At 35.7% G+C, this 27721-nt stretch overlaps 2 protein-coding genes across 3 annotated transcripts in view; both read right to left on the bottom strand.

Moving 5' to 3' along the window:
• Window positions 1-1504: 1504 nt before the first annotated feature.
• zpd (zona pellucida glycoprotein d) lies at window positions 1505-7526 on the bottom strand. Its single transcript, XM_030137277.1, has 10 exons — window positions 7396-7526; window positions 7268-7319; window positions 7082-7189; window positions 5174-5382; window positions 4886-5043; window positions 4014-4128; window positions 2319-2452; window positions 2057-2222; window positions 1804-1909; window positions 1505-1631 (listed from the first exon to the last, which is right to left on the bottom strand). Exons 1-10 carry the CDS (start codon window positions 7414-7416, stop codon window positions 1516-1518), a joined length of 1185 nt encoding a protein of 394 aa, XP_029993137.1. The 5' UTR covers window positions 7417-7526; the 3' UTR covers window positions 1505-1515.
• A 10205-nt stretch (window positions 7527-17731) lies between these two features.
• The window catches only part of nup93 (nucleoporin 93), a 30538-nt gene continuing 20548 nt past the window's right edge, over window positions 17732-27721 (bottom strand). For both annotated transcript variants that reach the window (XM_030137263.1, XM_030137264.1), the window contains 10 exons: window positions 24315-24506; window positions 24097-24223; window positions 23787-23859; window positions 23522-23566; window positions 22180-22296; window positions 21977-22095; window positions 20970-21087; window positions 20718-20801; window positions 18230-18358; window positions 17732-18079 (listed from right to left, as the gene is read on the bottom strand). In XM_030137263.1, the coding sequence (XP_029993123.1) occupies window positions 17969-18079; window positions 18230-18358; window positions 20718-20801; window positions 20970-21087; window positions 21977-22095; window positions 22180-22296; window positions 23522-23566; window positions 23787-23859; window positions 24097-24223; window positions 24315-24506 (1115 nt within the window). In that variant the 3' untranslated portion in view covers window positions 17732-17968. The remainder of the gene's footprint in view (window positions 18080-18229; window positions 18359-20717; window positions 20802-20969; window positions 21088-21976; window positions 22096-22179; window positions 22297-23521; window positions 23567-23786; window positions 23860-24096; window positions 24224-24314; window positions 24507-27721) is intronic.

Here is a 27721-nt window from a genome sequence, read left to right as displayed (position 1 = left end):
ATTACACATATAGAAATTACAGAGCAGTGGTGTCAAATGCATTTTAGTTCAGGGGTCACATACAGCCCAATAAGATCTGAAGTGGGCCGGACCAGTAAAATAATAGCATTTTAAACCTAGAACTTATTGGTGGTTCTTTTCAGTTCAACTGGACTGGTTTAGCTCTTTTTCAAAAAAAAAAAAAAAAACCCAAAACAACCCCCCCCCCCCCAAAACAAACAAACAAACAAACAAACAAACAGAGCTAAACCAGTCCAGTTAAACTGAGAACTATGAAGAATGATGACCTGGTCAAAGAAGAACCTACACAGATATAAACCTGGAACTCATGACAACTCCAAACTTCTCTTTTAGTGCAAAAAAAGTAAAAATACATTATGAAATTGCAACTACAGGAAGCTCAAATGGACAAAAAGTGGAACAAATGACTGTTTATAGAGCTCAGAATGGTGGAAAGACTGGATAATGCAAATATATTGAAATATGTGTAATGTACCAAAGCAATGTTGGTTTGTTTTTTGTCAAATATATGTGCAAAAATGTTGACAAAAAAAAAAATTATGAAAATGTTTGCATTTACAAATTATCCTTGCACTTAAAATGTGAACCTGAAATTTGTTATGCCTCATTATAGCATATATGTACACTAGCATGTTGACCCATGGGGGATGTACAGGTTCTAGACGTGTAGTTTTTATGCTGTTGTGTATTTGTGCATGCTGTACCGCATTTGTCCTGCAGTCACCACCAAAGCATTCTGGGTATAGCAATGTGATTGTAAGGCTATTGTATTCAAAATTTACCAATATCTCCCAAAATACTGGTCCTATCAACTTGCTGTTTTCACTAGTCTCTTCTTTGACTAAAAATACACAAGTATGACAAACAGCAGCAGTAAGCTTTTTCTGGATTTTGTGTTAATCCCCAGACACACACCACTTTGCTTTTAGAATTTAGATTCCAACCCAGTGGTCAACAAAAAAAAAAAAAAAAAAAAAAAAAAAAAAACAGTTACAGACAGGCATAGTATTACTATAATTGCACTAACTTTTCTAGATGAATTTCAGGGTATGAAAATTTTTGTGAATATTTTCACAAAATTTCTCTTTTGTAATTTTCCCCAAACAAACAAAAATTTAGCTGTCATTTATAGCTTTTTACACCATTACTTTACTGGTGTAGCCTGCTGGAGATCAGATTGGACTGTATGAAGTCCCTGGACACCCTTGATCGTTTACATCTTCAGTGTAATTTTTGCATTTCACAAACTCATCCCACTGGCCGGTTTTAGTCAGAGGATAAATAAACGGATTGCTCCTTTTGATGAACCCCCCCCCATTCAATTGAAGATAAAACTAGAGTTAATTAAGGTTCAGATTCATTTCCCTGGGACTGTATATGCACAAGTAACTTAGGGCCTTCTTGAATACTACTGCTATATGTAGGATGTCTTTTAATGACAAGAGACTTCATTTATACAAATAGAATATTTATTCAAGTTGCAGATGATATTTATCAAGTCTCTATTTCTACAATCCTCTTCTTGCCTGCCTTTGCCACGGCGACAATGACGATGAGTGAGATGATGATTATCAAGACACAGGCTGCAGGCACCACCACCGTCCATATGTCTGAGAAAATGGAAAAGTGATTTAGTGGCAATATACACCGCAAATGCAGAGAAAAGCCATAAGTTAATGGCAAACATGAAAAATCTTCAACATGAACGGTGTTAAATGCCAGTGTAGCATTGCAATGTAAGAATCTGAGGTAATACAAGATGCTGTAGCAGTGTTAATAAACCTGATTGAGGTCTTTCTGGTTCTCCCAGTAGGATGGGTCCATACGACACCAGGGCTTGGGTATAGTCTGTTCCCACCGCTTCTCGCTTACTGATGGAGTTACAGTTCTGTTATAAATAAGAATAAAGTCAGACTACAGAGTGAAAATACGCAAGTGATGCAGATAATCAATGCAAGCAAACTCCAATGACATGGCTTATACATAAAATTCCGAATTGCATGATAGACCTCTAGTATTAATATTATGATCTCACAGGAGTGCAGGAAATGGTGTCTTCCAGCTCACAGAGTTGCACAGTGCAATGCAGATAAATTTTAGGTTCCGTTTTGAAGCGAAACATGTCAAAGCTGTAGCGAATGGTAGGACCCTCTCCATTTCGGCTCCCGTTGATGAAGGAAACCGTTTTATCACTAGCACACCTGGGTGAGGGGAAGAGGAGAAGCAGGGGCTTTAATTACACAGTTCATTTGATATGACAAATAGGTCATGATGTCAACACTGGGGTGTGCTCTGACCCGTCCAGAAGCAGAGCGTAGGCAGAGTCCTCTGTAGTGTTAGCCGTGGTCTGAGGAGTCTGCGTGGCCCAACACTCACTGACGAGAAGCCGAAAGGAATCTACAGGCTCCGTCTCTGCCACCTCCACATAAACCTACAGACATTTGTAGAGAATTTAGGCGATAGTGTAAACTGCAGGCAGGAAGTTTATATATTTTTTAAGTTGGATGCTTATGACCTTGTGTTACCTTTAAGGGTGACAATGAAACATCTGTCCTGGGACTTCAGATTAACAACAGTCACTGTGGTAAATATGAATTAATGTAAACTGTCCCTGTTAAATAAGCCAATAAAATTAAAAAAAACAAAACTGAATTTCTCCATAGAAAACACCTGTAGTTTGAGTTCTTTAGTGTTGCTATAGCCATTCAGTAAGCTATAGGGAGTCTAACAGGTGCTTTTTAAAAATATTTTATTTTGCAGTTTTCAGTTACGCAACACACAAAAAACAAAACAAACAAAAAAACCCCACACAGGCTCAGATGTGTAACAACTAATCAATTAACTAGCCAGCCCTTTTTCAAAGAAAGAGGGGCAGGAGACAATCAATGGTATACAGATATAATCCTTAGTCCAATTTAACTTCCTCCAAGTATGTGAGAAACAGTCTAAGCACTTGGAAAAGTGTTCGCAGAACATGTCCTCAAAGACCTGAGCTTTTCCATCTGTATTAATAACATATCCTTGTCCCACACTTGAAAAAGATGGAGGATTTCTTTTAATATCAGTCTCTTAGCGATCATCATTCCAAGTTTAACAGGTGCTTTTAAGGGGGGGGGGGGACCGAATACCAGAAAAACTACTTAAATCTTTGTTTCAGCCAACTGTTGATTTAAAAAAAAAAAAAAAAAAAATCAAAAAAGGATAACACAACACCTAAAAATGAGGTTAAAAGTTACACAAAAGGCCTGTGGAAACTGTAAAACTGCCCTCCACCTCCTGGACACATTTAACTGAGCACTGATTTATTCATTAGTACAGTTGTGCTCATGCCATCTATGTTTTAAAAGCAAAATAAAATTACTTAAATGCAGCAACACAAACCTAAGGTAGGAAAATGAACTGATTAGTAGAATTAAGTTGTTTAAATGTAATTTGTATATGAATGTTTCTTTCCGACTCTTTGGCTTTTTTTTTTTTTTTTTTTTTTTATTAAAAAAAATCCATCTACATCAGTTCTGTATTTGACCAGTGTATTTAAGTGACATTCCACTGGACTTCTGAGACTCCTAAATCCAATAGGTTAAATTAACTGCAACGTCAACGTAGAGGCACTGAGGTGGTCAATATTTGTTGTGGAGTTAATTCACAGCTATCATTTGTCATCTAGAGTCATAGTAGCAGTTTCTGTATTGTTAAGAGACATTTTTAGGTCAGCTGAAAAACCACACCTTCACTTCATGTCATTAGGATCACATCCAGCATTTTAATTTATGACAATATTTTTCTCTGCAATACTGCCTAAACTAACAGTCCACACTTCCCTGAATCTCATCTATTCTACTATTGACTGTGACATACCTTCATGCAGAACAAATCTACCTACAGGTGCCAATCAAGTCACTTTGACCTCTGAATTTTTCCTCAGTCACATGGTTGCAGACAACATTACAAACCACATGAGTGAACTGGCGATTACCTGCACGTTTACTAACCTTCGCTCCTAGTTCGATAGTGGGGGCGCTGGTGTAGACCTCAGTGTACGTCTGGTCCGTGTACAGTGTCATCTGTATTTTGGCGTCGACGTCATCTACATGTATCACGGTCTCACTGTCCAAGAGTGTCCAAGTGTTATGAAAACTTAACAGTGATTAATGGTCATGACTAAAAGTGATAAATTCACTACCATCACCTGTGGTCTGTTATAAGAGTGACATTTTACCTTTTAAATGGAATTATGCATTTTCAAACATTTCCCTGTTGTCTACATAAACTGTAAATGCTCTGCTTGGGTCTGAATTCTTCATTAATTCAACTCCACAGGTCCATCTTCAACCCTATTTCTGAGTAATGACACCAGAAAGGTGGTTTTGAGCGCTGGCCCTTTAAATGCACATGAGCCATTTCAAGCCCCACCTCCTCCAGGTTATGGACTGTGCTGCTCTGTCCTTTTCAAACAACAACTGAACATTTTAGGTAATTGGCTCGAAGTCTGGACATATTTTCAGTTTTTACTACAACCGCTGCTGCTGATAAACAATTATGTCGTACTCTGAGAAATGTTCGGATGTGTTGACCTTGTATGTGCAAAGGCCATGATGTAACTAGTTATAAAACATAAGAAATTAAGAAGGAATTAAAACTGGTTGTAAAAATCCACTAGATTTTTGCCAGAATTAATATAAAGATAGCTTTGCAGCACCTGGAGGGTTCAAATTCAAACTATTAGGGTCCCCAGTTACACAGATAAATGAACCAAAGACTAATAAAAGTGGATTTAGTAAAATATGACCCTTTTAAAGTGAAAGCCTCTGCAATTACTGTCATTATATTCTGCTTATACTTGAATTTTGAGGTTTGCATTTACCTAGAAAAGGGGAGGATTGGAAAACCCAGGCTCACATTTCCCATGAAGGGATAGACACAGGTGTAGTCGATCTCCATGACTTGGTCTCTGATGATATTTTCATGCATCCGAGGGTCTGACAGTAGACTGAGCGAATACAAAATATGCGTGGAGTTGACCTGTAGGAAGGAAAATTGAATTGTTGTTACATTAGTTAGTTAAAATGTTAATTTGCTTCAGTAATATCGTCACTGAATTGACAGTTTAATTCACTTCCATGTGCTGTGGGTGTGAACGCTGCTGTTGTACCTTGGGTGGTTTGCCTCCACATTCCAAATACTGTTCCCTGGATACCCTGGACATGTAGTACGACACACCGTGGATCTTCACTTTTTGTAGATGACACGATTTGTTCGGTAAATGCAGGGACTCCAGCGGTACTTTGTAGTATTTGAAGTAGTCCTCTAAAGCTTGGATGGATATGTAGTCCTTCCCACACATGACCTTAATGTGTGCATCTAAAACATTGAGGAGATGAAGAGGGGAAATGTTTGGTCACAAAGTCCAAAAATGATCACACATCAGCTTAGCAGTCACTGGTCAGGATGGAGAGACATTTACATGAAGACATATGGGTCAGATCAAAGGAAAGTAAACATGTGCCAGAGCTAATTGTTTGACACCAGAACCAGTCTACTGAAGTGAACAAAGGCTGAGTTCAAGAATGGGCTGCAGAAAGTCACGTTTATAAAAAGGTTAAAATCATGATTTAAAAAAAAAAAACAAAAAAAAAAAAACACTGAGCCAATCAGATGCTGTATGATCAACTTTTGAAATAATCATTAGGTTGTCAGTAAACATTTGAAAGATGAACCATAGTTGGAAGATTGAGGCATTGTTACTGTACAGTATATTGTTCATTATATCAAAATTAAGACCAAAGTGTGTGTGTGTGTGTGTGTGTGTGTGTGTGTGTGTGTGTGTGTGTGTGTGTTTTTCTCCTTCAGGTTAGATTATGTAGCAGGTGGAACTAATGTTTTAGCATTGGAGCACCCTGGACTCATTTTAGGGACGTACAACAAGCCAATCTATCGCCATGGTAATCTATCACTAGACTAGACAAAGAATTTAGGTTTGGAGAATGGAAAGGAAAAGAAACATGCACAATGTTCCTGTTTTTGCACAGTTTGTCCTTTAACGTTCCGAGATGTGCAATGGAAACAGGCTCACTGCAGCCACCGATAAGAATACTACATTTTATTTGTGTAGCACTTTTCATGGAACTCCAAGACACTTTACATACAGCAGATAAAAGCAGAAACCAAACATTAAAAATATTAAAATGTTCATCTGTTAACAAAATTTGTTTAAAAAACAAACAAAAAAAACAACTTTATTGTCATAGTTGTAAGATAATTGCACAGTTCCTATTTTTATTTGGAAAATGTTGTCTCAGGGGCAGTCTGGTTGAGTTTATTTGTGTTGTTAAAGCAAAAATTTAAGTTATTTTTAATTTGGAAAAAAAACAAAAAAAAAAAAACAAGCAAAAGCAAAAAATATTGTTACTATATTGATGTTTCTGTCAATAAAGAGTTATAATTGCTAATTGTTACAATGTTGTTGGGGTTGAGGGGGGCCTGAAGATTTTTGTCCCCCAGAAGAGGGCAGGAAGGCAGGGGGTGTTAAAGACAAAAAAAAAAAAAAGTAACTTTATTGTCATAGTTGTAAGATAATTGCACATTTCCTATTTTTATTTGGACAATATTGTCTCAGGGAGCAGTCTGGTTGAGTTTATTTGTGTTGTTAAAGCAAAAATTTAAGTTATTTTTAATTTGAACAAAAAAAAAAATAAAATTAAAAAAAATTCAAGCAAAAGAAAAAATATATTGTTACTATATTGATGTTTCTGTCAATAAAAGTTATAATTGCTAATTGTTACAATGTTGTTGGGGTTGAGGGGGGCCTGGAGATTTTCGTCCCCCAGAGGAGGGCGGGGTGGTGGTGGTGTTCGAAACAAAAAATTGAGAACCACTGATTTAGAGTTATGGTGGCGTTCTTGATCTACCAAAAAGTGACCCATATTCACCTGATCCAGATGAGATATGCCTTTATTTGTCCCACAAGGGGCAAATTCCAACTAATAAAGGGAGGTTTAAAAAAAAATAAATAAATAAAATTTTAAAAAAGCCAGTTTTAGAAGCAGAAACCTGTGCCTACTTTTGTCGCACTTGTCCCCATAATAACCCCTGATGCAGCGGCAGTTCCTTCTGTCCGTGGACAGGACACATGTCGTGGGGTCGGTACAGTGCTTCACACTGCAGCGTCCTGGACACACACAGGCTCAGAATAAAACACAGATCCACAGACATTTACCGCACAGGTGCAGACATGTGGTCCACTTACCCAAGACACTGTGGAGCGTGAAGCCGAGGAGGAAGACCAGGGCCAAACTCAGCTGTGGGTTAGAAGGAGGAAGATGAAGCCTGAGGATAAAGCAGGAAATAAACAGCAGGATCTGAGTCCAGACTCACCTTCAAGCCCAGTGGGATCATGGTTGTTCGGTTTGGGCTCTTAATACTGACTTTATATGCACTTTGTTTCTATCAAATGGGGTCGTTCCCGCTGATGACGTCGTTATGATCACCTGCTGCTCTGAAATTAAACCCACCTGGTACCAAAAAAAAAAAAAAAAAAAAAAAAATTCAACCCATAGGGACTATCTGCGCGTTTTACACAATCCGTTCTTTTTATTTTTATTTTATTTTAATTAAAAAATATATTTGTGTGTGTTTTTATCCCAGCTCAGCTCCTACAGTAACTCATAAATAACCTGTGTATGAACAACGTGCAAAAATGTGCCATTGAAACCCATTCAAATCAATAAATGAAAATCACATTTTTGTATGAATATATTCAGATAAAATAAGATTAGATAAGACAGTCAAATGCATTTATGTACCTGCACCCAATAGTAAAACAGAAAAAATAGAAAATGCTGCACACAAGTTTAAAAAGTAGTCTGCATATATGAATACATATATATCCTGTATTTAACAAGTTAAAAAAAAAAAAAAAAGCCTCATTCAGATTGCGAATCTCTTTTTCAAGAATGACTTGGCCAAGAAAAGCAGCATAACACAGTTTCTGACAAGACAAGACATAATCAAAACAATATAAATATATACATAAAAAAGTAGCTATAGTTTGTATCAGCAATTTATTTGATACTGCTCAAAAAATAATTATACCTTAAAAAATCAAAAATGAAAAATCAATGTTGCTGCTAGTCATTGTCAAATAAGAGCAGGGGGCCACCACAGGTTTGGGGCCCCGCCAGTTCAAACCACGCAAACCCTAAAAATATAACACTCTGGATCAATATTTTGCATACAATAGAATTTGCAATTTCATACAAGATGGATGAGAAAGAGTTAACTCTTCAATTTATATTTATTTTATTATTATTTACAGAAAAACTGAAAAAAAAACAACCTTTCTTTAATACAGGTATGCCTACAGATAACCTTTGTTAATCTCTAAGTTTACAAAAAAGAAAACAGAGCATAACATAAGTCAGTTTAAAAAAAAAAGGGAATGGGAATTGCATAAATTAAATAGAAAAATATGTCTTGTCAGTGATATTTATACATATTTTATCTCCCATTTAACCTGCAAGACAAAAAAGTAGCAAATGCACTTTATTTTTAAATATAATAATTAAAATTCACAAAATAAATTTTTGTAAGTAGATATAGATGTAGATGTAGTATATACTGTGTTGTTTGCATTCAATAATTGAATTTGAGAAAAAGCACATAAGTTGAAAACAATTGGACCTAAAGCCTAATTTATGCCTTCATTATCATCATTATTAAATTTCAGTTAAGTGTATTAATTAGTGAATTAAAATTCTACGTAAGCTATGACTTCTGCTAATGATCTGACAATAAGCAAAACAAATTTTTGAAAGTTGTGTGAAATTCTATCAAATATTTAATGTGATTAAATATGTGTGTTATTGCAAACCAATAAATCATATTTAAGCATAGTGCAGAATGTTTGCCTCATGTTTCCATTTTCTCTGAAAGAAATTTTAATAATTTTTTAATAATTGGTAATTTTAACTCATCTGAAACAAAAAATGCACAAAAGGCGCTGACAAGGATAACTCAAAGTGTTCAAATGCTTCTTTTTTTTTTTTTTTTTTTTTTTTTTTACCTTCAGTCATAACCATATTGATCATCTTAAATCATACAGGCTGAACTGACATGAGTCGACATCATGAAGGGTTGACGGTGGGAGGGGACAGTGTCTGTGGGGAATGCCTTAACTGGGACAGTGTGTCTCCTCCACTGCCAACTGGTCTCACCCTGAGGCCCAACGCCATGTTCTCAGACGTCATCAGGACCAGGACCCCTCCTGTTTGGGACAGCCATCTGTTTTTAAAGGATAGAACGGAGTATGTCCCTGATGATGGACACTGATGAGACAGGCTGAAATAATGATCAATCTGTTTTATTGCATGAACATTTTTAATCTATTCTTGTATTTTGTTTTTTTTTATTCTTCTGTACAATACTGATTTTAATTGTACAGCTGTTTTTATATCTTTAATCTATTCTTGTATTTTGTTCTTTTCTTCAGTCCACTGTGGTTGTTTCAAAGTGCTTTACAGATAAAGTAGAGAGAGAGAGAGAGAGAGAGAGAAAGAGCTTAACTGTTAATCTTCCCCCTTTAAGTCACTTTGGAAAAAAGCGTCTGCCAAATGCATAAATGTAATGAAAATGTAAATTAATGTTTTGTTTTTTTTTTTTTTTTTTGTTTCATTTGATAAGGTTAATGCCCACTATCCTATCTTGGACAGATTATATGTTAAATCAAGGTAGTCATGTTTTTTAAAGCATAGAAAAGCATAAGAATAAGTTTTGTTGTCCTATTCATAATGATAATGATAAACTTTATTTCAAACGTAAGTATGATTTAAATTTAAAGGTGAATAAGAGGCAAAGAAAAATTACAAATTTAAATGGAACGCTTCAGAATGCTGAAGGTAATAAATTAATCAAAAAAAGAAAAAAAAAAAATTAACACAATGTACATCTGTTTCATTGTGGCTCTTAAACACTTTATGTCCAAAATATAGAAAGAAGCCCAATTTTATATGACTTGGCTAATCAGTGAGAAGACAAGTGCCAAACATTTGAAACCGACCCATCAAAGGATCCAATTTGAATTCGTGAAATGCAAAAATCACACTGAAGGTGTCAAAATCAGTGTCAATCGAAGATGTCAATCAGTTTAGTTCAGGTTCCACATAAAGACCAATATGATCTAAAGTAGATCAGACCAGTCAAATACAATCATAATAACTTATAAATAATGACAAGTCCCATTTTTTCTCTTTGTTTTAGTATAAAAAAAAGTAAAATCACATGAAATTGTTTAAATTTAGAAGCTATCCGATCACAAAAAATGTGAATAATCTGAACAAATATGACCAACCTGAAATGTCTTTAAGGGGTCATATTTTGCTAAACCCACTTTTATTAGTCTTTGGTTCATTTATTTGTGTATTTGGACCCTAATAGTTCATAAAGTTTGAATGTGAACCCTCCAGGTGCTGCAAACTATCTTTATATTCATTCCAGCAAAAATCCAGTGGATTTCTACAACCTGTTTTAATTCCTTCTTTATTTGTTACGTTTTATAACTAGTTACATCACAACATTTGCACATATAAGGTCAAGACTTCCAACGAACATTTCTCTGAGTATGACATAACTGTTTATCAGCAGCAGCAGTTGTAGTAAAAACTGAAAATATGTCCAAACTTTGAGCCGATTACCTAAAATGTTCAGTAGTTGGTTGACAGATCAGCACGGTCAACAACCTGGAGGGGGTGGGGCATGAAGTGGCTCATTTACATTTAAAGGGCCAGCGCTCAAAACCACCTTTCTGGTGTCATTACTCAGAAATAGGGTTGAAGATGGATCTGTGGAGTTGAATTAATGAAGAATTCAGACCCAAGAATAGCATTTACAGTTTATGTTGACCACAGGGAAATGTTTGAAAATGCATAATTCCATTTAAAAAAAGCAAAATATCACTCCTTTAAGAGAAGTCATTTTTACCAATATTCTGCCTGTTACTAAATGTTTTGTGTATTTTTAGATCCACTGTGATCTGTAAGTTGTAATTTCCATGTGTAAATGATAAACAGACGCATAATATAGTTAAAATTGCACTTATATTCCTGAAGACATTTCAGGTCATTCATGTTATTCACATTTTTAATGAAACTTTGTAGACATAAACATTATTATTAAGTAATTTTACTTCCTTCCACTGTTATTATTCTACTCGTCCGGCCCACTTCAGGTCATATTGGGCTGAGTATGCAATTTGAACTAAAATGAGGTTGACACCCCTGAGCTAAAGTATACAATCCATAAAAAAAATCATTAGTAATTAATAAATTGAATAGCTCTTAAAAGCACATTATTGTTCCACACTTAGTTTCCCTCTTTACACTTTAAAGAAGTTGTATTACAGCAAACAAAATGACAAAAAAGAGACGCATTAGCAGTATTTTTTTTATTAAGTGATGCATGTGGTGTGAAGAATTAACTGATTGGGTTTGTGCTGGTTAAGACTGATGGATGTTCTTGCAGACATGTCCTGATATTTATGTAAATGTGACTTATTTCAGATGCAATGAACATGTTTTAAACATACATACTACAAACAGGTAGTAAAGACACAAAATTACAGAACAGAAGCTACACCCTGATTGGTCGGATTATTCAGATTCCTGTGTTTTATGATCGTGTTCAGAGATAAAAGATGAAACCCCGTTTTTCTCGCAGCATCTCTCTTTGCAGCTTCACGCCGTCCTCCGTCTCATCTCGTCGTCAGTGGTGGAATGCCACCCTGGTGTTGTGAAATAGCCGGGTTATTGGAGGTGTCTGTCATCGGCCTGATTCACAACACCAGCTGCAGCACACACACCTGACAGTCTGGTCTTCTTCAAACACACACACAATTTATGGAGTTGGAAAACCAAGCCTTTTTTTTCTTTCTAAACTTGTCTTGTCCAGCATCATAACAGCAGAGTAGTAGTCTGGCTGCCTTTTGGTGCTGAACAAATTTGCTTTGCCAAGGGAAACTTCATAAAGTACAGGGTGTCCCAAAAAATGTATACACACTTTAAATAATTGTAAAGTAAATTCATTTAATTTTCAAAATGTAATAGAATTTACAAATGTTATTTTATTGTTTTGTCTGTTCCGCCTGTTCTTACACTGACATCCATTCTGGTCCAGACACTGCTGACAACACCAAGCAGTGGAATCACACACATCACCAAACATTTCCCTTGGTATTTGCATGCATTCACGTTCAATGGCTGCTCTCAATTCAGCCACTGTTGCAGGTCTCATAGAGTAGATTTTGTCTTTTAGGTATACCCATAAAAAAAAAAAAAAAAAAAAAAAAAGTCTAGTGGTGTGAGGTCTGGTGAACACGGAGGGTATTCAACCAAACCCCTCCGTCCAATCCACTTGTTTGGCAGGTTCATCAGACCTCACACCACTAGACTTTTCCAGTGTCTGGATGGGAATGGACATCAGATTTGAGAACAGGCAGTGACAAAACAATAAAATGATGTTTGTCAATTCTATTACATTTTGACAGCTAAATGAATTTTATAAACATCTACTTTACAAGTATTTAAAGTGTGTATACATTTTTTGGGACACCCTGTATATGAGGCTCCCCTTGATATCACTGGTCTACAAGGAAAATGCTTCCAGAATAAAAGTAATGAAATTTTACCACATGAGAGTCACTGATAAAGAAAAATCAGGTAAAAAATGCTGGTTGGCTGAACTTTCCAAGATACAGCCTTGGGTCAAAATGTGAAATTCAAGAATTAACGAGAGAATGGGTTTGAGTCAAAAGGAATATTTGTCTCAGAGCTACAAGATCTACTTCAAAACACTGTCTGCACATTAGAATACATTCACTTTACAGGTTCTATTTAGTGGAAGATTTATAAAACTATTCTATAAATGTACATAAACCAATATATATGTGTAATAACACTTAATCATATACCTTGAAAACATCAGCAAACCGGCACTTTTGTCATTTATTTTCCAATTAATCTTATTAAAATACATAACATTTAGCACATTTAATCTCTGAAGCAAATCATTTCTAAAAAATTGTAGACCAGTGTATTCTACTGCACAGGTGTCAAACATGTGGCCCGGGGGCCAAATCCGGCCCACCAACTGGTCCAGTCTGGCCTGTAGGATGAATTAGTGAAATACAAAAATTACACTGAAGGTATTAACAATCAATGGTGTAAAAATCACTTTAATTCAGGTTCCACAAATGGATTTCAATTGGGTCAGATCAGTAAAATAGTATCATTATAACTTATAAATAATGACAACTGCAGATTTTACCTTTGTTTTAGTGAAAAAAACTAAAATGACATGAAAATGTTTACATTAACAAACTATCCTTTTACAAAAAATGTGAATAACCTGAACAAATATGAACAACCTGAAATGTCTTAAGAGAAGTAAATGCAATTTTACCAGTGTTATACCTGGTACTGTATGTTTTGTGTATTTGTAATTGTAATGTAAGTTTTAATGCACATGTGTAAATGATAAATTAATAAACTGAGGCAAAATATTGTTAAAATTGCACTTGGTTTTCTTAAGACATTTCAAGTTGTTCATGTTATTCAGATTTTTAAGGAAACGTTGTAGATGTAAACATTATCATGATGTAATTTGACTTTTTTGTTATTATTTACTGGTCTGGCCCTCTTGAGATCATATTGGGGTGAATGTGGCCCCTGAACTAAAATGTGTTTGACACCCCTGTTCTACTGTCTTTATTTTGAGTTTCATTGAGCCACATTTCGATGCTGGACCTGACATGAAAGGATGAGAAGGGGGAAGGAGAAGAAAGGAAGAAGATGGTGAAGACCCTGACAAGAAAATATCAACAATACTAACAACAACAACCATGGTGGTAATTATAATGGGAACAATAACTAGAACCAGAACTGAGTAAACTGGGTGGAAAAAGGAAGAAATTACAATGAAGTAAAATAAATAAGAGAGTTATAAAAGAGGAAAATACCAAAAATAACAACAAGCCTTCCAGCCATAATCCTGTAACCAAAAAAAAAAAAAAAAAATAAATAAATAAATAAAAGCAGCATGGATCCCATAGTACTGGGCTCAGCTCTGTCTGTGGCCCCAAATAAACTCGACATGTCTGTACAGTATGTGGAGCAGCCAAGACAGAATGAGCCTCCATCTGTGTTCTCTCAGGCCAGACTGAAGGACACACAGTGTTGGCAACAAATGTAACACACAGGGGATGGTGGGTGATGGCGTTTGAAGATTGGCACATGTGTCTGCTGGGGCTTAAAACTCCTCAGCTCAAGTCATCTTTTACTGTTAAATGTCACTGGTAAAATGGTTGCAGTGGTAGCGGTGGTGATGTTGGTTCCCATTTCTCTGGGTTTTTAATATGATTTAAGCTCAGTTTAACTTTCCTCTTGTGTAAAAGGGTCGGTACTGACCCATTTTAGGGTCAAAACTTGGTATCCGAAATTTCTCTGATGGGACATTTTTATAGACCATTTGACAGATTAGTGTTGCTAAATGACCCACATATTTACTTTTAAATTTATTTTTGCTTTAGTTGGACCATAAGGGATTATCCAAAACAAGGAGCTACTTTATATTTTAAAAAATATATATTGGAATGGCAGTTAATCAAAGCTCACTCTCTGACGGGATATTCCTGTGTTCTGACCCTTTAGGTTTTTTTCTTTTTTTTTTTTTTTTTGGAATCAGCTGTTTTTATTGATTTTAAATTTCAGTTTGCAAAAATAAACAAACAAATTCAAGATAGTTTTCACTTGTTTCATTGGCAGATTTTTTACTTGAATTAAGCAAAAAAAAAAAAAAAAAAAAAAAAAAATCTTGAATTAATTAATTCTGAGATTAAAGTCAGAATTCTGGGAAAAAAGTCAGACCTTTTTTTTTTTCAATGGCCCTAATCGTCTTCCCTATGCTGCTGTGAGGTACACTGCAAAAATCAAAATTTGACTAAAAAACACTTATTTTTAGGCAGCTTTTTTTTTTTTTTTTTTTTTTTTTACTTAATTCTAGCAAAAAAAAAAAAAAAAAAAATCTGCCAATGAAAAAAGTGAAAATTATCTTGGTAAGATTTCTTGAAATAAGATTTTCAATATCTATTGTCTAAAAATAAGTGCTTATATCTCACTGAAAAGTTACTCTTTAGGTGATTATGTCTTATTTTCAGTGTGATGAGATATTTTGATAAGAAATGAGAAAAATACACTTGGTAAAATTTAGATTTTTTCAGTGTAGTGCACATTGAGGGGTATATTGACCAAAAAAAAGGCCCAGAGGCTCAAACCAAAAATATCAAAACCAATATTTTCATAGATAAGGAAGCCTAACAAGGTAACCAAGAGATGAGAAACAAATTGGATGATTAGATAATTGTTTTTGGTGTATTTTACAGCTGATTTAACACATGGTTAAAGAAAGAGTGCAACATGATTATCCATGACTATCCTGATCACCTATCTATTTATATCTACAAATTATATTCATTTTCATCTATATACGTGTATTTGTTTTTAGTGGTTTTTGCATTTTGAGATCCAGGTTGGGTTGGTATGGGGGTCGCCATCACTTCTGGGGGGGGGTGTTACTTTGTGTGTCACAGAATTTTGTATCATAAAATGTGAATTTGTTTCTTTTTCTTCTTTTTTTTTGTATTGTACTTTTGGAGATGTACAATGAAAAAAAAAAAAAGGAGGGGAGGTGACGGGCACAATAATATAAATCCTGATATGGGTAAATGAAATCAGGGACACTTTCAGGTGTTCTTTCCAGCTTATAGCGTATATGATCCTATGGGAGGGTGTTGAGCCTATTAAATTTTTTTTTGTTTTTGTATTTTTCATGTTTAGTGGTAGTTTGTATGTATGAGGGAAGGGATTCGGTTGGTTAAACTAAGAAAAATAATTCAAGACACTGAATCTAAAATGTATTATATATTGTTTTTCCTTTCTTGAATAAAATATATAAAAAAGGAGACGCACAATGTAAATAAATTTAAAAAAAAAAAAAGGGTCAAAACCGATCCGTTACCATAAGAGATGGTAACAGAAAGCTAACACAAGAGGAAGGTTAATGAGAATCAGAGACAGTTGAATAAACAGTAATAGATGTGGTTTTTCTTTACTTCCCTCTACAAATGTAAATGGAAAAAAAGGGACAAGGTTTCTAATAACATCCCCAAAATAAGACGCATATGCAGCACTCTACTGTGAAATATTGTGAAAATACAAAAATACCTCTCTGATATAGAATAGAGACAGACAGGAATTCCCACCTCCTCCCTATGTTGTATATCTGGGTTGAAGCCAAACAACCATCTGCGGGAATGTCACGGATACTGCACCACAGCCTGTGGAAACAACATGCTACAGCCTACAACACTCCTTCAGTGTAAACACTAACTCGCATATGTTAAGAGATTAAAACACCCAAAAGTACTTTCCACCAACGCTGGGAAAGATAAGCTCAAGAAGTCTGAAGATGAAGGATGGCGTTAGTGTCATTGTATCGTATTAAACTAAATGTTTAATGTGTAAGATGCCTCTGTAGTTTGTCTTTAAAGGATATGAACAGAGGCTTATTCCTCTGATCTAATAATACAACTGCCTACGGCCCCTTTGAACATGTTTATGAATAATGCAACACAAAACTGTTTTCGTATTAGCTGTGGTTTGTTTATCACTTAAAAAAATAAGACTTCAATATCAGAAAGATGTCATCTAATAAACAGGAGTTGATATTAAAGCATTAAACTGTTTCTTTTTTTTTTTTGCTTAGATGCTCTGACTAAAGAAAGATTGAGAAGAAAAATACTGGAGATATGACTTCTATTCAAAGGAAATGGACATTGAATAAGGTTTTCTTAATTTTGTCTTTTTTTTTATTCTATTGCTGTTTCCATCATTACAAAAAAACGTATAATCAACTGTGCCATTACTCATCTCTTTGACCTCTTTGATGAATTACAAAATTGTCACAGGAGACAGATTGTGTTGAAGCCGATTCACACATGAAGGAAAATTATAAAAACCATATTGAATGATATATACATGATGTACTGAATGCGAATATCTGAAACTGAACATCAATAAAAAAATTAAAAAAATTTTTTTAAAAAAGTGAATTAATCCATAAAGACCCATTGCTACTTTAGTGAATTTTTCTCTATATTTAATCTTTAAGTGATTTATTATTATTGATTATATTATCTTCCTTATTTTGCATTTTTTTCAGTGTAAATCATCTATTTTTCTATATTTATTTAATGATCATGTAGATGTTCATTAAAGATCAGAGTAAAGTTGAGGATTATTACATCAAAAACAGAAAACTTAAAAAAAAACAAGTGTCTCCATCCACTGTCATTGATCCAACTCCATGGGTTTTACTGGTGAATCAATGTTGTAGAAGATGACAGTGTTTCCATGGTAACTACGGAGCCACTGAATGTCCAAATGGGTCATATCTGATGACCATGAAAAGATGACAAACTGTATTTTACACCAATTATTTACATGTATTGACAGTATTAGTGGATCAGAACTTATTAAACATTTTAGATCAGTAGATAGTTTTGGTCGCTGGTAGATATTTGGGTCTTTATGGGTTAAATAAATAATAAAAGATGTTAAATAAAACACATTGAATGATAACACATGAAAATAAAAAGACAACAGAAAACTGAAAACTTATTTTTTTTATTCCAAATGATTTAAGATACAAACATGAAACAACCAAAAGGGGAAAAGAACAAATCAAAAGGAAAAAACTGACGAGGAGCAGGAATGGACGATGAGAAGATATATCTGTTAACAACGATGAATGCGATGGCGTCCGCAAAAAATAAAATGGCAAACGAATGAGTTAGTCAGTGTTTTATGTCTGCGATGTGTTTGTGTGTGCGCTGTTGGGGGTCTCAGTTCATCAGTAATTCCATCTGCACCAGTCTTGCGTTGGTGTCTCCGGCCATGTTGTAGGGAATCATGCCCGCAAAGGTGATCAGGGCTCTGGCCTGGCTGCGGAGTTGCTGTTCGAAGGGGAAGTGGCGTTAAAAGTCAACACACAGACACTATATGATGGGACTTGTTTGTGTTACGTCAGATCTTTTCTTTTAATAGAAATATGTGTTTAAGCTGTTTTTCATCTGCCCCTCTGCTAAAGTCTTTCTCTTTCTTACCGTGTCTCTGTCGTCCATGGTCCTCTGTGGTCGTCCTGGGGTTCCCGCCGACGCCCCCTTCAGGCGCTTGTACTGGGTGAACAGGATGTTCATTGTGGCCAACAGAACCTCGGACAGGTTGTGTCGCACCTGGGAAATGCACAAAAAAAAAATTATACAGTTAGAAAGTGTTCAAAAAAAGTTTGTCTTTTTCCTTAAAACTGGAAAAAATTTACTCGTTGAAATCAAAACTTTGTATTTTGGGTGTATACCTACAGTGGCCCAGAGGTGCAACAGCCCAAAAAATTGTCCATTATAAGAAAAAAAAACAACATCCACCTTTTCAATAACGGGGGCGCTGTTTACCCAAAAGGTTTCTTGCTTTAAAATTAAGGCCACCACAAAAAATAAAAACATAGGCTGAAAATTTTTAAGGCCTTCAGCTAATGTGGCTAATGTTAACGAAGTAACCCACTGGAAGTGGAGGTCGGTGTGCTAAAAATAATGTTATTTAAAAATAGTGGCTAATTTTTTGGGCTGTTCTCTTTTTTTCTTATAGTGACTAATTTTTTAGGCTGTTCTCTTTTTTTTCTTATAGTGGCTAATTTTTTGGGCTGTTCTCTTTTTTTTCTTATAGTGGCTAATTTTTTGGGCTGTTGCACCTCTGGGCCACCGTATATACCACAAGAATGGGGGAAGAAAGACAAATATTTAATTCATGTGTTGCTGATCGCCAGTAAAAAAAACAGTGACTAAGAAATGGTTAACTCAAGAAAAGCCCTCTCTGTCAGCATGGATGGGCATAACAGACATTTACGAAATGGAGAAAATAACTGCCTTGATTCATCATAGATTAGAAGTTTTCGCTTCATATTGGGAAAAATTGGTTCAGTTTATGATAATCCAGAGGTCTGGTTTTATTTTATGTAAATGAACATTCTTCGCTACACGGTCACTCCCAAACGTTCATTGTTCCAGATGTGTGTTTTGGTTTTTTTTTATTTTGTTTGTTTTCTTCATGCTCTTTCTGTTATTTCATTTCAACCTTTCTGCCCATTGACAGTTGAGAAAAGGATACATTAGAGATACAGACTTGTGAAAATGAGCCTTCAGTACACATGTAAATACAAATGAATGTACAGTGTATTTATGAAAAACTGTAACTACCTAAGAAATGCATGTCAATGGAAAATTATAAAAGGTAATAAATAAATATAAAAATAAATATATAAAAAAAGGAAAAAATTAGAAACTCGCTTCCGCATACTACTGCAAAGTTTTACAGTGTATGGCGCCCTTTCTTAGACACATTCCAGAATCCTTAGTGTATTCCGACTCATGCACCTTTTATCAATTTGCACAACTGCATCTTGACAGGTGAGGGACTGTGTTGGGCCTGTGACAGTGAACTTCATGGGGATAAATGGGATTACTTTGAGAGGATCACTTTAATTATTTTTTTTAGGGATTCTTTTGTTTTTTTCTGCCTTTTTTTCTTCTCTTTTCGATAATGCACAGCTCTGTATTGTTCGGTGTCATTATTGTTTGCGTTATTTGTAAGAAAAACTTAATAAAAAAATAGTTTTAAAAAAGTTTCTTTTTATAATGACATGTTTTGTAATGTCTATAAGTTTATATATGTACATACTTTACACATGTTAATATTTTGTTTCACTGATTGATTTCTGTTTATTACTTTTCATAAATCTAAGTAAATGGAATGTTTTTTGTTTTCTTTTGCTCTGTTTATTAATACCCCTCAGCCAAATATAATGTAAGATTCTGTTGAAAGTTACTGCCCTATAATTTACATTTGACTGTCTTTGTGTAAATTTGGTGCGAAAAAATGCATTCTTCAGATAATAAGATTACGTCGTTACGCCATCATTTGACCTTGAAAAAGTAGGTCAAGGTGACCTGTTTTCAATAGGCTTCTGTTCCACGCCAAGCTGCATCCCCAGGATAAATTTGGTGCAGATATGTCAATGCATTCTTCAGATAATGCGATTACATTGTTGAACAGACAGACGGATGGACGGAACGACGACAAAATGAAGTTGGCCGAGGGGTAAAAATAGCCTGGTGTAATTTTTACTATTTCTATTACTGTGTTAAATCCTGGGCCATTTGTTACTAGTAGGAATCATTTCAGTGTAACACAAGCCGACAGCAGAAGCTTCATTCGTATAAAACCAAGTTATGATCAGAAAACAGCAAAGGTAAAACAAAACTATAATCATTACTTCATAATGCGATCTTTATTTTTGCTCTTCTTTGTCTCTTTCGGTGAGATTTTAACAGCAGACAAGTAATATTTGTACAGTACTGGATCTACTTAGTGTTAGCTTAGCGAAAAACTTGATAAAACCATGTGTACAGTAGCTGCCACAGAAAACATTTAAATATTTACCAAACACAAACCTAAACTGAAAGACTAATCAAAAACTGATGAGCATATAACTCAGAAATAAGAAATAATAGATCTAACTGGTTCAGGACTTGATCCCACCTCATCACTGAAGTTCCTGAAGGCAGCCACTCTCTCCTCCACACTGTCCTGACTGAGAGGAAGAAGCTTTAAACGCTCGATCACCTGAAGACGAAAAAGGAGAAGACATTAACAGAGGAGCTGCACATAACGCAACAAACACAGCATCATCTTGCTGGACGAATTGACCATGAAATTTAAGTTCATGCTCTACTCAACACAGAGAATTTTTGGTCATTCTCATTCAATGTCTATTATTAAAGTGCTACTTACATCGTAGGCTCTGTCAACGTGGCCTCCGTGGTACTCATCAAAGAATGTCATCAAGTCTAACAGCAGGTAGAAAGTACTATCTACTGACTTTTCTCCTGCTATACCCTGGGAACGATACCTGCAGTGGCAAGACAAAGGGATGCATTTTTACAACAATACTGAATGGACCTGATATGAGGAAACTGAGCAAAAGAATCATAACAATATTAAATTAGATTAGATTAGATAGAACTGTATTGATTCTTTGAGCAGAGCCCTCAGGAAATTGAGGTTCTAAAAGCAGCTCAACACGGAATATAAACACAAGAAATACCACAAGAAAAAAACAATAAAAAAGCAATGCAATAACTATAAAAAATAGTAGTAAAAAATTTAAATTGCACATTAAAAAGTACAAATAAAAACAAGTGGCAACGTAGTATATAATAAATAAAGTAGTAAATAATAATAATAAGCAGCTTATTATGTTATAATATAATATTATAGTATGCACAATATGTATATGTATGTATATAGTTTGATGATCACAGAATAAAAATACTAGTAGAAACAAGTGGCAACGTAGTAGTAAAAAAAAAAAAAAAAAGTAGCTTATTATGTTATAATATAATAGTATAGTATGCACAATATGTATATGTATGTATATAGTTTGATAATCACAGAATAAAAGTACTAGTCTATCATTTTGCTTTTTATTCTTCTGTATGACATTGTTTTAATTGTAAAGCTGTTTTATGTTTTTAATGTATTCTTGTATTTTTCTTTTATTTTTGTTTTTTCCCCTGTAAGTCGCTTTGGAAAAAAGTGTCTGCCAAATGCATAAATGTAATGTAATGCAAATGTAAAGTAGTAAATAATAATAATAATAATAATAATAATAATAATAATAATAATAATAGTAAATTCATCATCTGAACCTACTTTATCCTCTCTAGGGTCACTGGAGCCTATCCTTCAATGTGAGTTCTATTTGTACATCTGGACAAGTGCACGATGTGTGTTCTTACCTCTCAGCGATGGCCACTGCTGTGTTTTTCAGCCTCTCCTTGTTGGACTGTGGAGCGCTGACCTGTGCGATGACTGGACTCAACAGCCTGGTCATCAACTCCAACACCTTATCTGGATTCTACACAGAAAATTCAACAAAACAAAGTGATACAGAGCCGCCCTGTAAAAATAAAGCGTATGGATGAGAGTTACTGTAACTCACCCTGGCGAGTTCGTAGAGTCTGACTGCCTCCTCAAACAAGCCCTTGTTCTCAGCCTCTAGGGCCACTTTACTTATGATAGCTCTGGTGTCTCCTGCAAACTTATCTATGACTCCAGGCTGGGGAGAGAGGGAAGAGAGGGAATATAAACTGTATGTTACAGCTCTGGTGATAAAGCAGTGGATCAAACAGCATATGCCTCAAGCACAATAGTTAACGCCGTGCTACCATCACCTGGACGGTATGTGGGAAATAAAACCACACTGTAAATGTACAAGGGCACACAGCCTGTCTATTGTGGAGGTGGGATGTGAATATGACAAGAGAGAAGCATTAAAACATCACAAAGTGCTGAAGGCATGATGGGAAATGTGAAGAAGTAAAAACAACAATGGCGTTTCCATATCATAACAGTCCAAACCTTAACTACATTGCACTTTTTGTCTTATTACTAAATTATTGCCTGTTTTTTTTATTTATTTATTTATTGTTATCACTGATATTTTAACCTGTTTTTAATTACGGTATGGTGTGTGCTGCTTGATCTCTTGGCCAGGTCACCCATGTAAAAGATCTTGATTTTAATGGGAGTTTATCTGGTTAAATACAGGTTAAATTTAAAAAATATCTGTGTAGCGTTATCAGAAGGTGTTGGTAGAGGTTATAGAGGAAATAAACAGAGTAGAACAAGTAGAGAGGGAGGGAGGATGGATGGATGGATGGATGGAATGGATTAGTGAATGGATGGATGGATGGATGGCAGAATAAAGGGTGTATAGATGGAAGGGTGGGTGGGTGAGTGGATGGATGGATGACGGAATAATGGGTGCATAGATGGATGGGTGGGTAAGTAGATGGATGGATGGATGGATGATGGATGGATGGATGGATGACAGAATAATGGGTGCATAGATGGATGGGTGGGTAAGTGGATGGATGGATGAATTAGTGGATGGATGGATGGATGGATGGATGACAGAATAATGGGTGAATAGATGGATGGATGGGTGAGTGGATGGATGGATGGATGATAGAATAATGGGTAGATAGATAGATAGATGGGTGGATGGATGGATGGATAAAGAAGAACCACTATGAGAAAATAATGGAAAAAGAGCATCCTTCGGAGGGTCCTTGGTTAAAAAAAAACATCTGTAATTGCGCGTGTCAAATTAATAACATTTTCACCACAGAGTGTTTTTTTTTTATTTGTTTTTTTTTTGGAATGGAGTGTTGCTTTCCGCACAGACTACACACACAAACAGTGACAGCAAAGAAGAGACAGACATGACTCTAGGGTTTGGTTAGAGACAGGGAAGATAAAGTGGTAAAGAAAACACCAACCTTCCTACTTCCATCCTTTTCCAACCTCCCCAACAGCATGTCAAACTGTAAAAAGAGACAATGTCAAATTCACCTGAACAGCAACGTGGACATAAAACACTGAAATATGAGGGCAAAATAAGAGCTCCTGATACACTACATCATCAAATATAAAAATCTAGTCCTGTAATAAATGCATAAAGCTTAGAGGTGGAAGTTGATGTTTTACATTTAAATAGACTGCAGTTTTTTGACAAAGTGCCCCATGTGTAACGTTATCACTCACCTCCCGACTCTCGATAACAAGTTCGCTGACACAACGCATAAACATGTTTTCGCCCTGGCTGTCCTTCTCATTGCTGCACAAAGACACATTATATAAAATATGCATTAAACACAAAGACAATACAGTGAATATCACATGATACAAGAAGAACCTTTTAAATATGTTTTCTTTTCTTTTTATATTAAATTTAAATTTTTTTTGCTTTGGTTTTAACGTTATAATCGAAATGTGTCAAATTATGTCTCCTTTTTAATTAACAATCCAAGACAAAACAAGCCATGTATCTGAGTGACAGTGTAGGATATCTTACCGCAAGAAGTAAAAGTACTGCAGTGCTTCCCGTGGATCAGTGGACTCAAACTTGCGAGTGTAAAGCATGAGCAAACGGATAAAGTTGAGGCGTCGTACCATGGGAGGGTCCCCGGGCTCCTGACTGACTGTAGAAAGTAAACGACAAGGCATGTGGTTCCATCAAAAACTTCATCAGGTGTCTGCGCATCCAAGCAAAGTGAAGGTGATTGTACTCACGCAGCTGAGCACTTTGTCCGGATGATTTCAGCAGCAGCCGTAGCTCATAGAGGACCAATGCTACGTGCACGGCATGACTCCGAAGTCTCTCAACACGAAACAAGAAAGCCACCGCTGCCTCAAACTGAGCTGTCAGGAACAACACCTGGAAGTACAGGAAGGGCTGCTGGCTCGCCGAGAAATGAGATTCCCCTGTTGGACACAAGTCAAGACAGAAAGGACATGACTTACACAAAAGGTAAAGAAAAAAATTGTAACTACGTGCATTTAAAAGCTTTAAAAACTGTGGGTGAATGAAAAATCTTTATCGAGCCAGTTCACACCAATGCAACTAGGACACAGCATATTGTTTCTACAGCAACGACAATGTGTATTTCCATTCCAACTACTGTCTTTTTAGGCTTTTTGTAGCATGGTATAATTTGTCATGTCTTAATAAATGAATGATGATGGTGACAGTGACTTATTTACCATAGTTGGATTTAAGGAATTGATGAAAGAGTGAAAATAAAAAAAAAACAACCCAATTTTACCGCTAAAATAATCATGTTTATAGCCTAAAATAAAGTTGTTGGTCTCTAGAGTTCATGTTCACTTTTGTGAAAACAGGGGGTTGAATTTTGATATAATTCACCCATTTACATTTATGCATTTAGCAGATGCTTTTTTCCAAAGTGACTTAAAGGGGAAGATTAACAATTAAGCTCTCTCTCTCTCTCTGCATTTTAAAACAACCACAGTGGACCAAAATTCTGTAACGAAGAATAAATAAAAACCAAAATAAAAGAATAAAATACAAGAATAGAATAAAGACATAAAACAGCTGTACAATTAAAAACAGTGTCTTACATTTAGGGTACTTAATTTAGGGAGTGGTTACTGTGATTGACAGGTGAGTCTGCCTGTGAATGTGTGGGCTTTGATTGACAGCTAGCATGAGCTGAGATAGACATTCAGACTAGTTTGGACTAGTGTAGATGTGATTAAGGAGTTAAACTAATAATACTGTAATCCAGGGGTTCCCAAAGTGGGGTACGCATACCCCCAGGGGTACTTGGAAGAAGCCCAGGGGGTACTTGAATTTTTTTGGGGAAAATTTTTTTAAACAAGTCATCATGTACCAAATACAAAATAAATAATGAAAATTAATGCTGAAATATAAAACACAATAAATACATTCATATAATAGTTTTATTGTCAATCATCTTGATTAAGCTTTAGTGACATTTTAAGAACATTTCTCTTTTATATGATTCAAAATGAGTTTATTTGAGTTGCTAAGTAATTCTTTTTTATTGATGAAGGGTTAATTTATTAATTAATGACCAATTTATTTATTTTTCTTATCAATGAAAGAGGGCACTTTTCAGTTTATATTTTGCACGCAAAATTTACTTTAAAAAATTTTGAAAATATAAACAGACACCTTTGGCACAGGAACAAATTTTGCTTAATTGTTTCCAATCAAAAATGCTGAAGCGAGAGTTGGGGGTACTTGGCTAAAAAAGTATATTTCAGGGGGTACCCCATTGTAAAAAGTTTGAGAACCACTGCTGTAAGATAATTCTTATGTGACATTTACTGGTAATAAATACGTGTTGTAAGTTACCGTAGCTGAATTAGCTGATTAATCAAAATTGAATTATATAGTCTGTCAGCTAACCTGCTAATTCACTAATGTAGCCATAATTAGTGTAATTATTTCACAACTTTGACATCGCAGCTATCAAAAACAATTATGTGTGTTAATATTTGTTAGGTAGCTAAAATTACATGATGGCGTCAACATGGTTGGTGTTTTCACTAAGTTCTGGTTTCATTCCCGTTACAAGACATGACACTATTTATATATAGTCCATGGCCAGTTAACACTCTGCAATGTCCTGAAACTGTCTTATAGCAAACCTCTGGTCTGAAATGGGCATTAAGGATGCTAATGTTGCAGAATTATATTATTGTGTTGAGTAAAGTATTCGGTGATTTTTATCATCTGAGGTACACAATTTTTTTTTTTTTTTAGTTTGGGAAAGGTCTTCTCTGCACTGATTAGTCAGTCTATCTGTACTCTGTTCATAACTATACAGCCCTGAGAACATGTTGAGTTTGAGAAACTATTAAAATGATGCACATGGGTTCACTATGGAACAGTTTCCAAACACTTAAGACTGAAAAGATGTGATATATTCAGCATGTTTAAATATATGTTAAAGTTGAGTAGCTCCATCATTACTGAACATTCCTGAATGGCGATACGGCAACAGCTTTTCAATGATCCCACTTTAACTCTGGCTCTATACATCGACCTCTTACAGTCACTATGGCAACCAACATGTGAAAAGAAATGTGAAAATATTTTGTTGAGCGCAGGTACTTAGTCATCAAGTTTACTTTTTTAATTATAATCCTTAATCCCCTTGCTGGCTAAAAGTTTGAGGAGTAGAACAGGGTGGACCATGTCAGCCATTTTATAGCCTTATCTCAGACTTCCAGCACTTTAGTTCAAAAAGCAGCAGCGTATGAGAGGAGAGAGGGAGAGAGTGATGAGGAGAAGAAAAAGGATGAAGGAGGAGAGATAAGAGTGTGGGTGTGTGGAGGCTGCAGTCGAGTGTGCAAACGCCAAATGAGAAAGAACAATTGCACAGGACAGTACGAGTTAAATAGGGTAAAACGCAGCGCGAGGGAAGAGGGAAAACAAGTGCAGGTGTGAGGAAAAACAGGTACGGAGGATAAGGAGAGAGGACAGACGTGCAGAGAATGAGCGACGGGGACGGAGGGGCTGAGAGAACAGACGAGGCTGGCGAAGATTGGCAGTGTGTGAGAAAAAATGGAGAGAGGCTTTAGGCTTTGAGTCCTGCTGTGAAGCAAGATGGAGGACAACAAGGAACACTGTGCCAGACAACTGAGGGAGCTGGGCAGCAGAGAGAGAAAGCAGAATGAGGCTGCAGGCTGTACTTCCCACTGAGCAGAGGGAGTGGGAGAGGGGAAACGGGAGAGCGTGAGGGCGACTGAGAGAGCAGAGACGAGCGCAGTCTTATCTTTACAGAGCAGGAACGGGCCCATGGAGAAGGCAACACCCAGGGGAGAAAAGTGCGCTTTCTAAATCTGTGGTACAGAATACAGAAGGCCCCATACCCCTGTGCTCCCCCTTTTTTTGTGTGTCAAGGGCATGCGGTTGTTCAAGTGGGTACTTTTATTTTTAAGCCAGTTTGGGGCTTCTTAATTGAAACAAGAATTAAAGTCTAAGTGTTGTGTCGTATTGTGAGTCTTCGAGAGAGTTGCTCTTGGGTTTTTATGGGTGTGGAAGTAACATTAAACCAAAAGGCTTCCCTTAATCCAATCTGATCTAAACACAATCACTGATTCCACGCAGCATTTGAATTTGCATCTACTGCTGTAAGGACACAATA

This window comes from Sphaeramia orbicularis, chromosome 6, assembly GCF_902148855.1.
Source record: "Sphaeramia orbicularis chromosome 6, fSphaOr1.1, whole genome shotgun sequence".
Taxonomy (NCBI): Eukaryota; Metazoa; Chordata; class Actinopteri; order Kurtiformes; family Apogonidae; genus Sphaeramia; species Sphaeramia orbicularis.
Note: the sequence above shows the minus strand (reverse complement) of the source record. Positions and strands in the feature narration are given on the sequence as shown.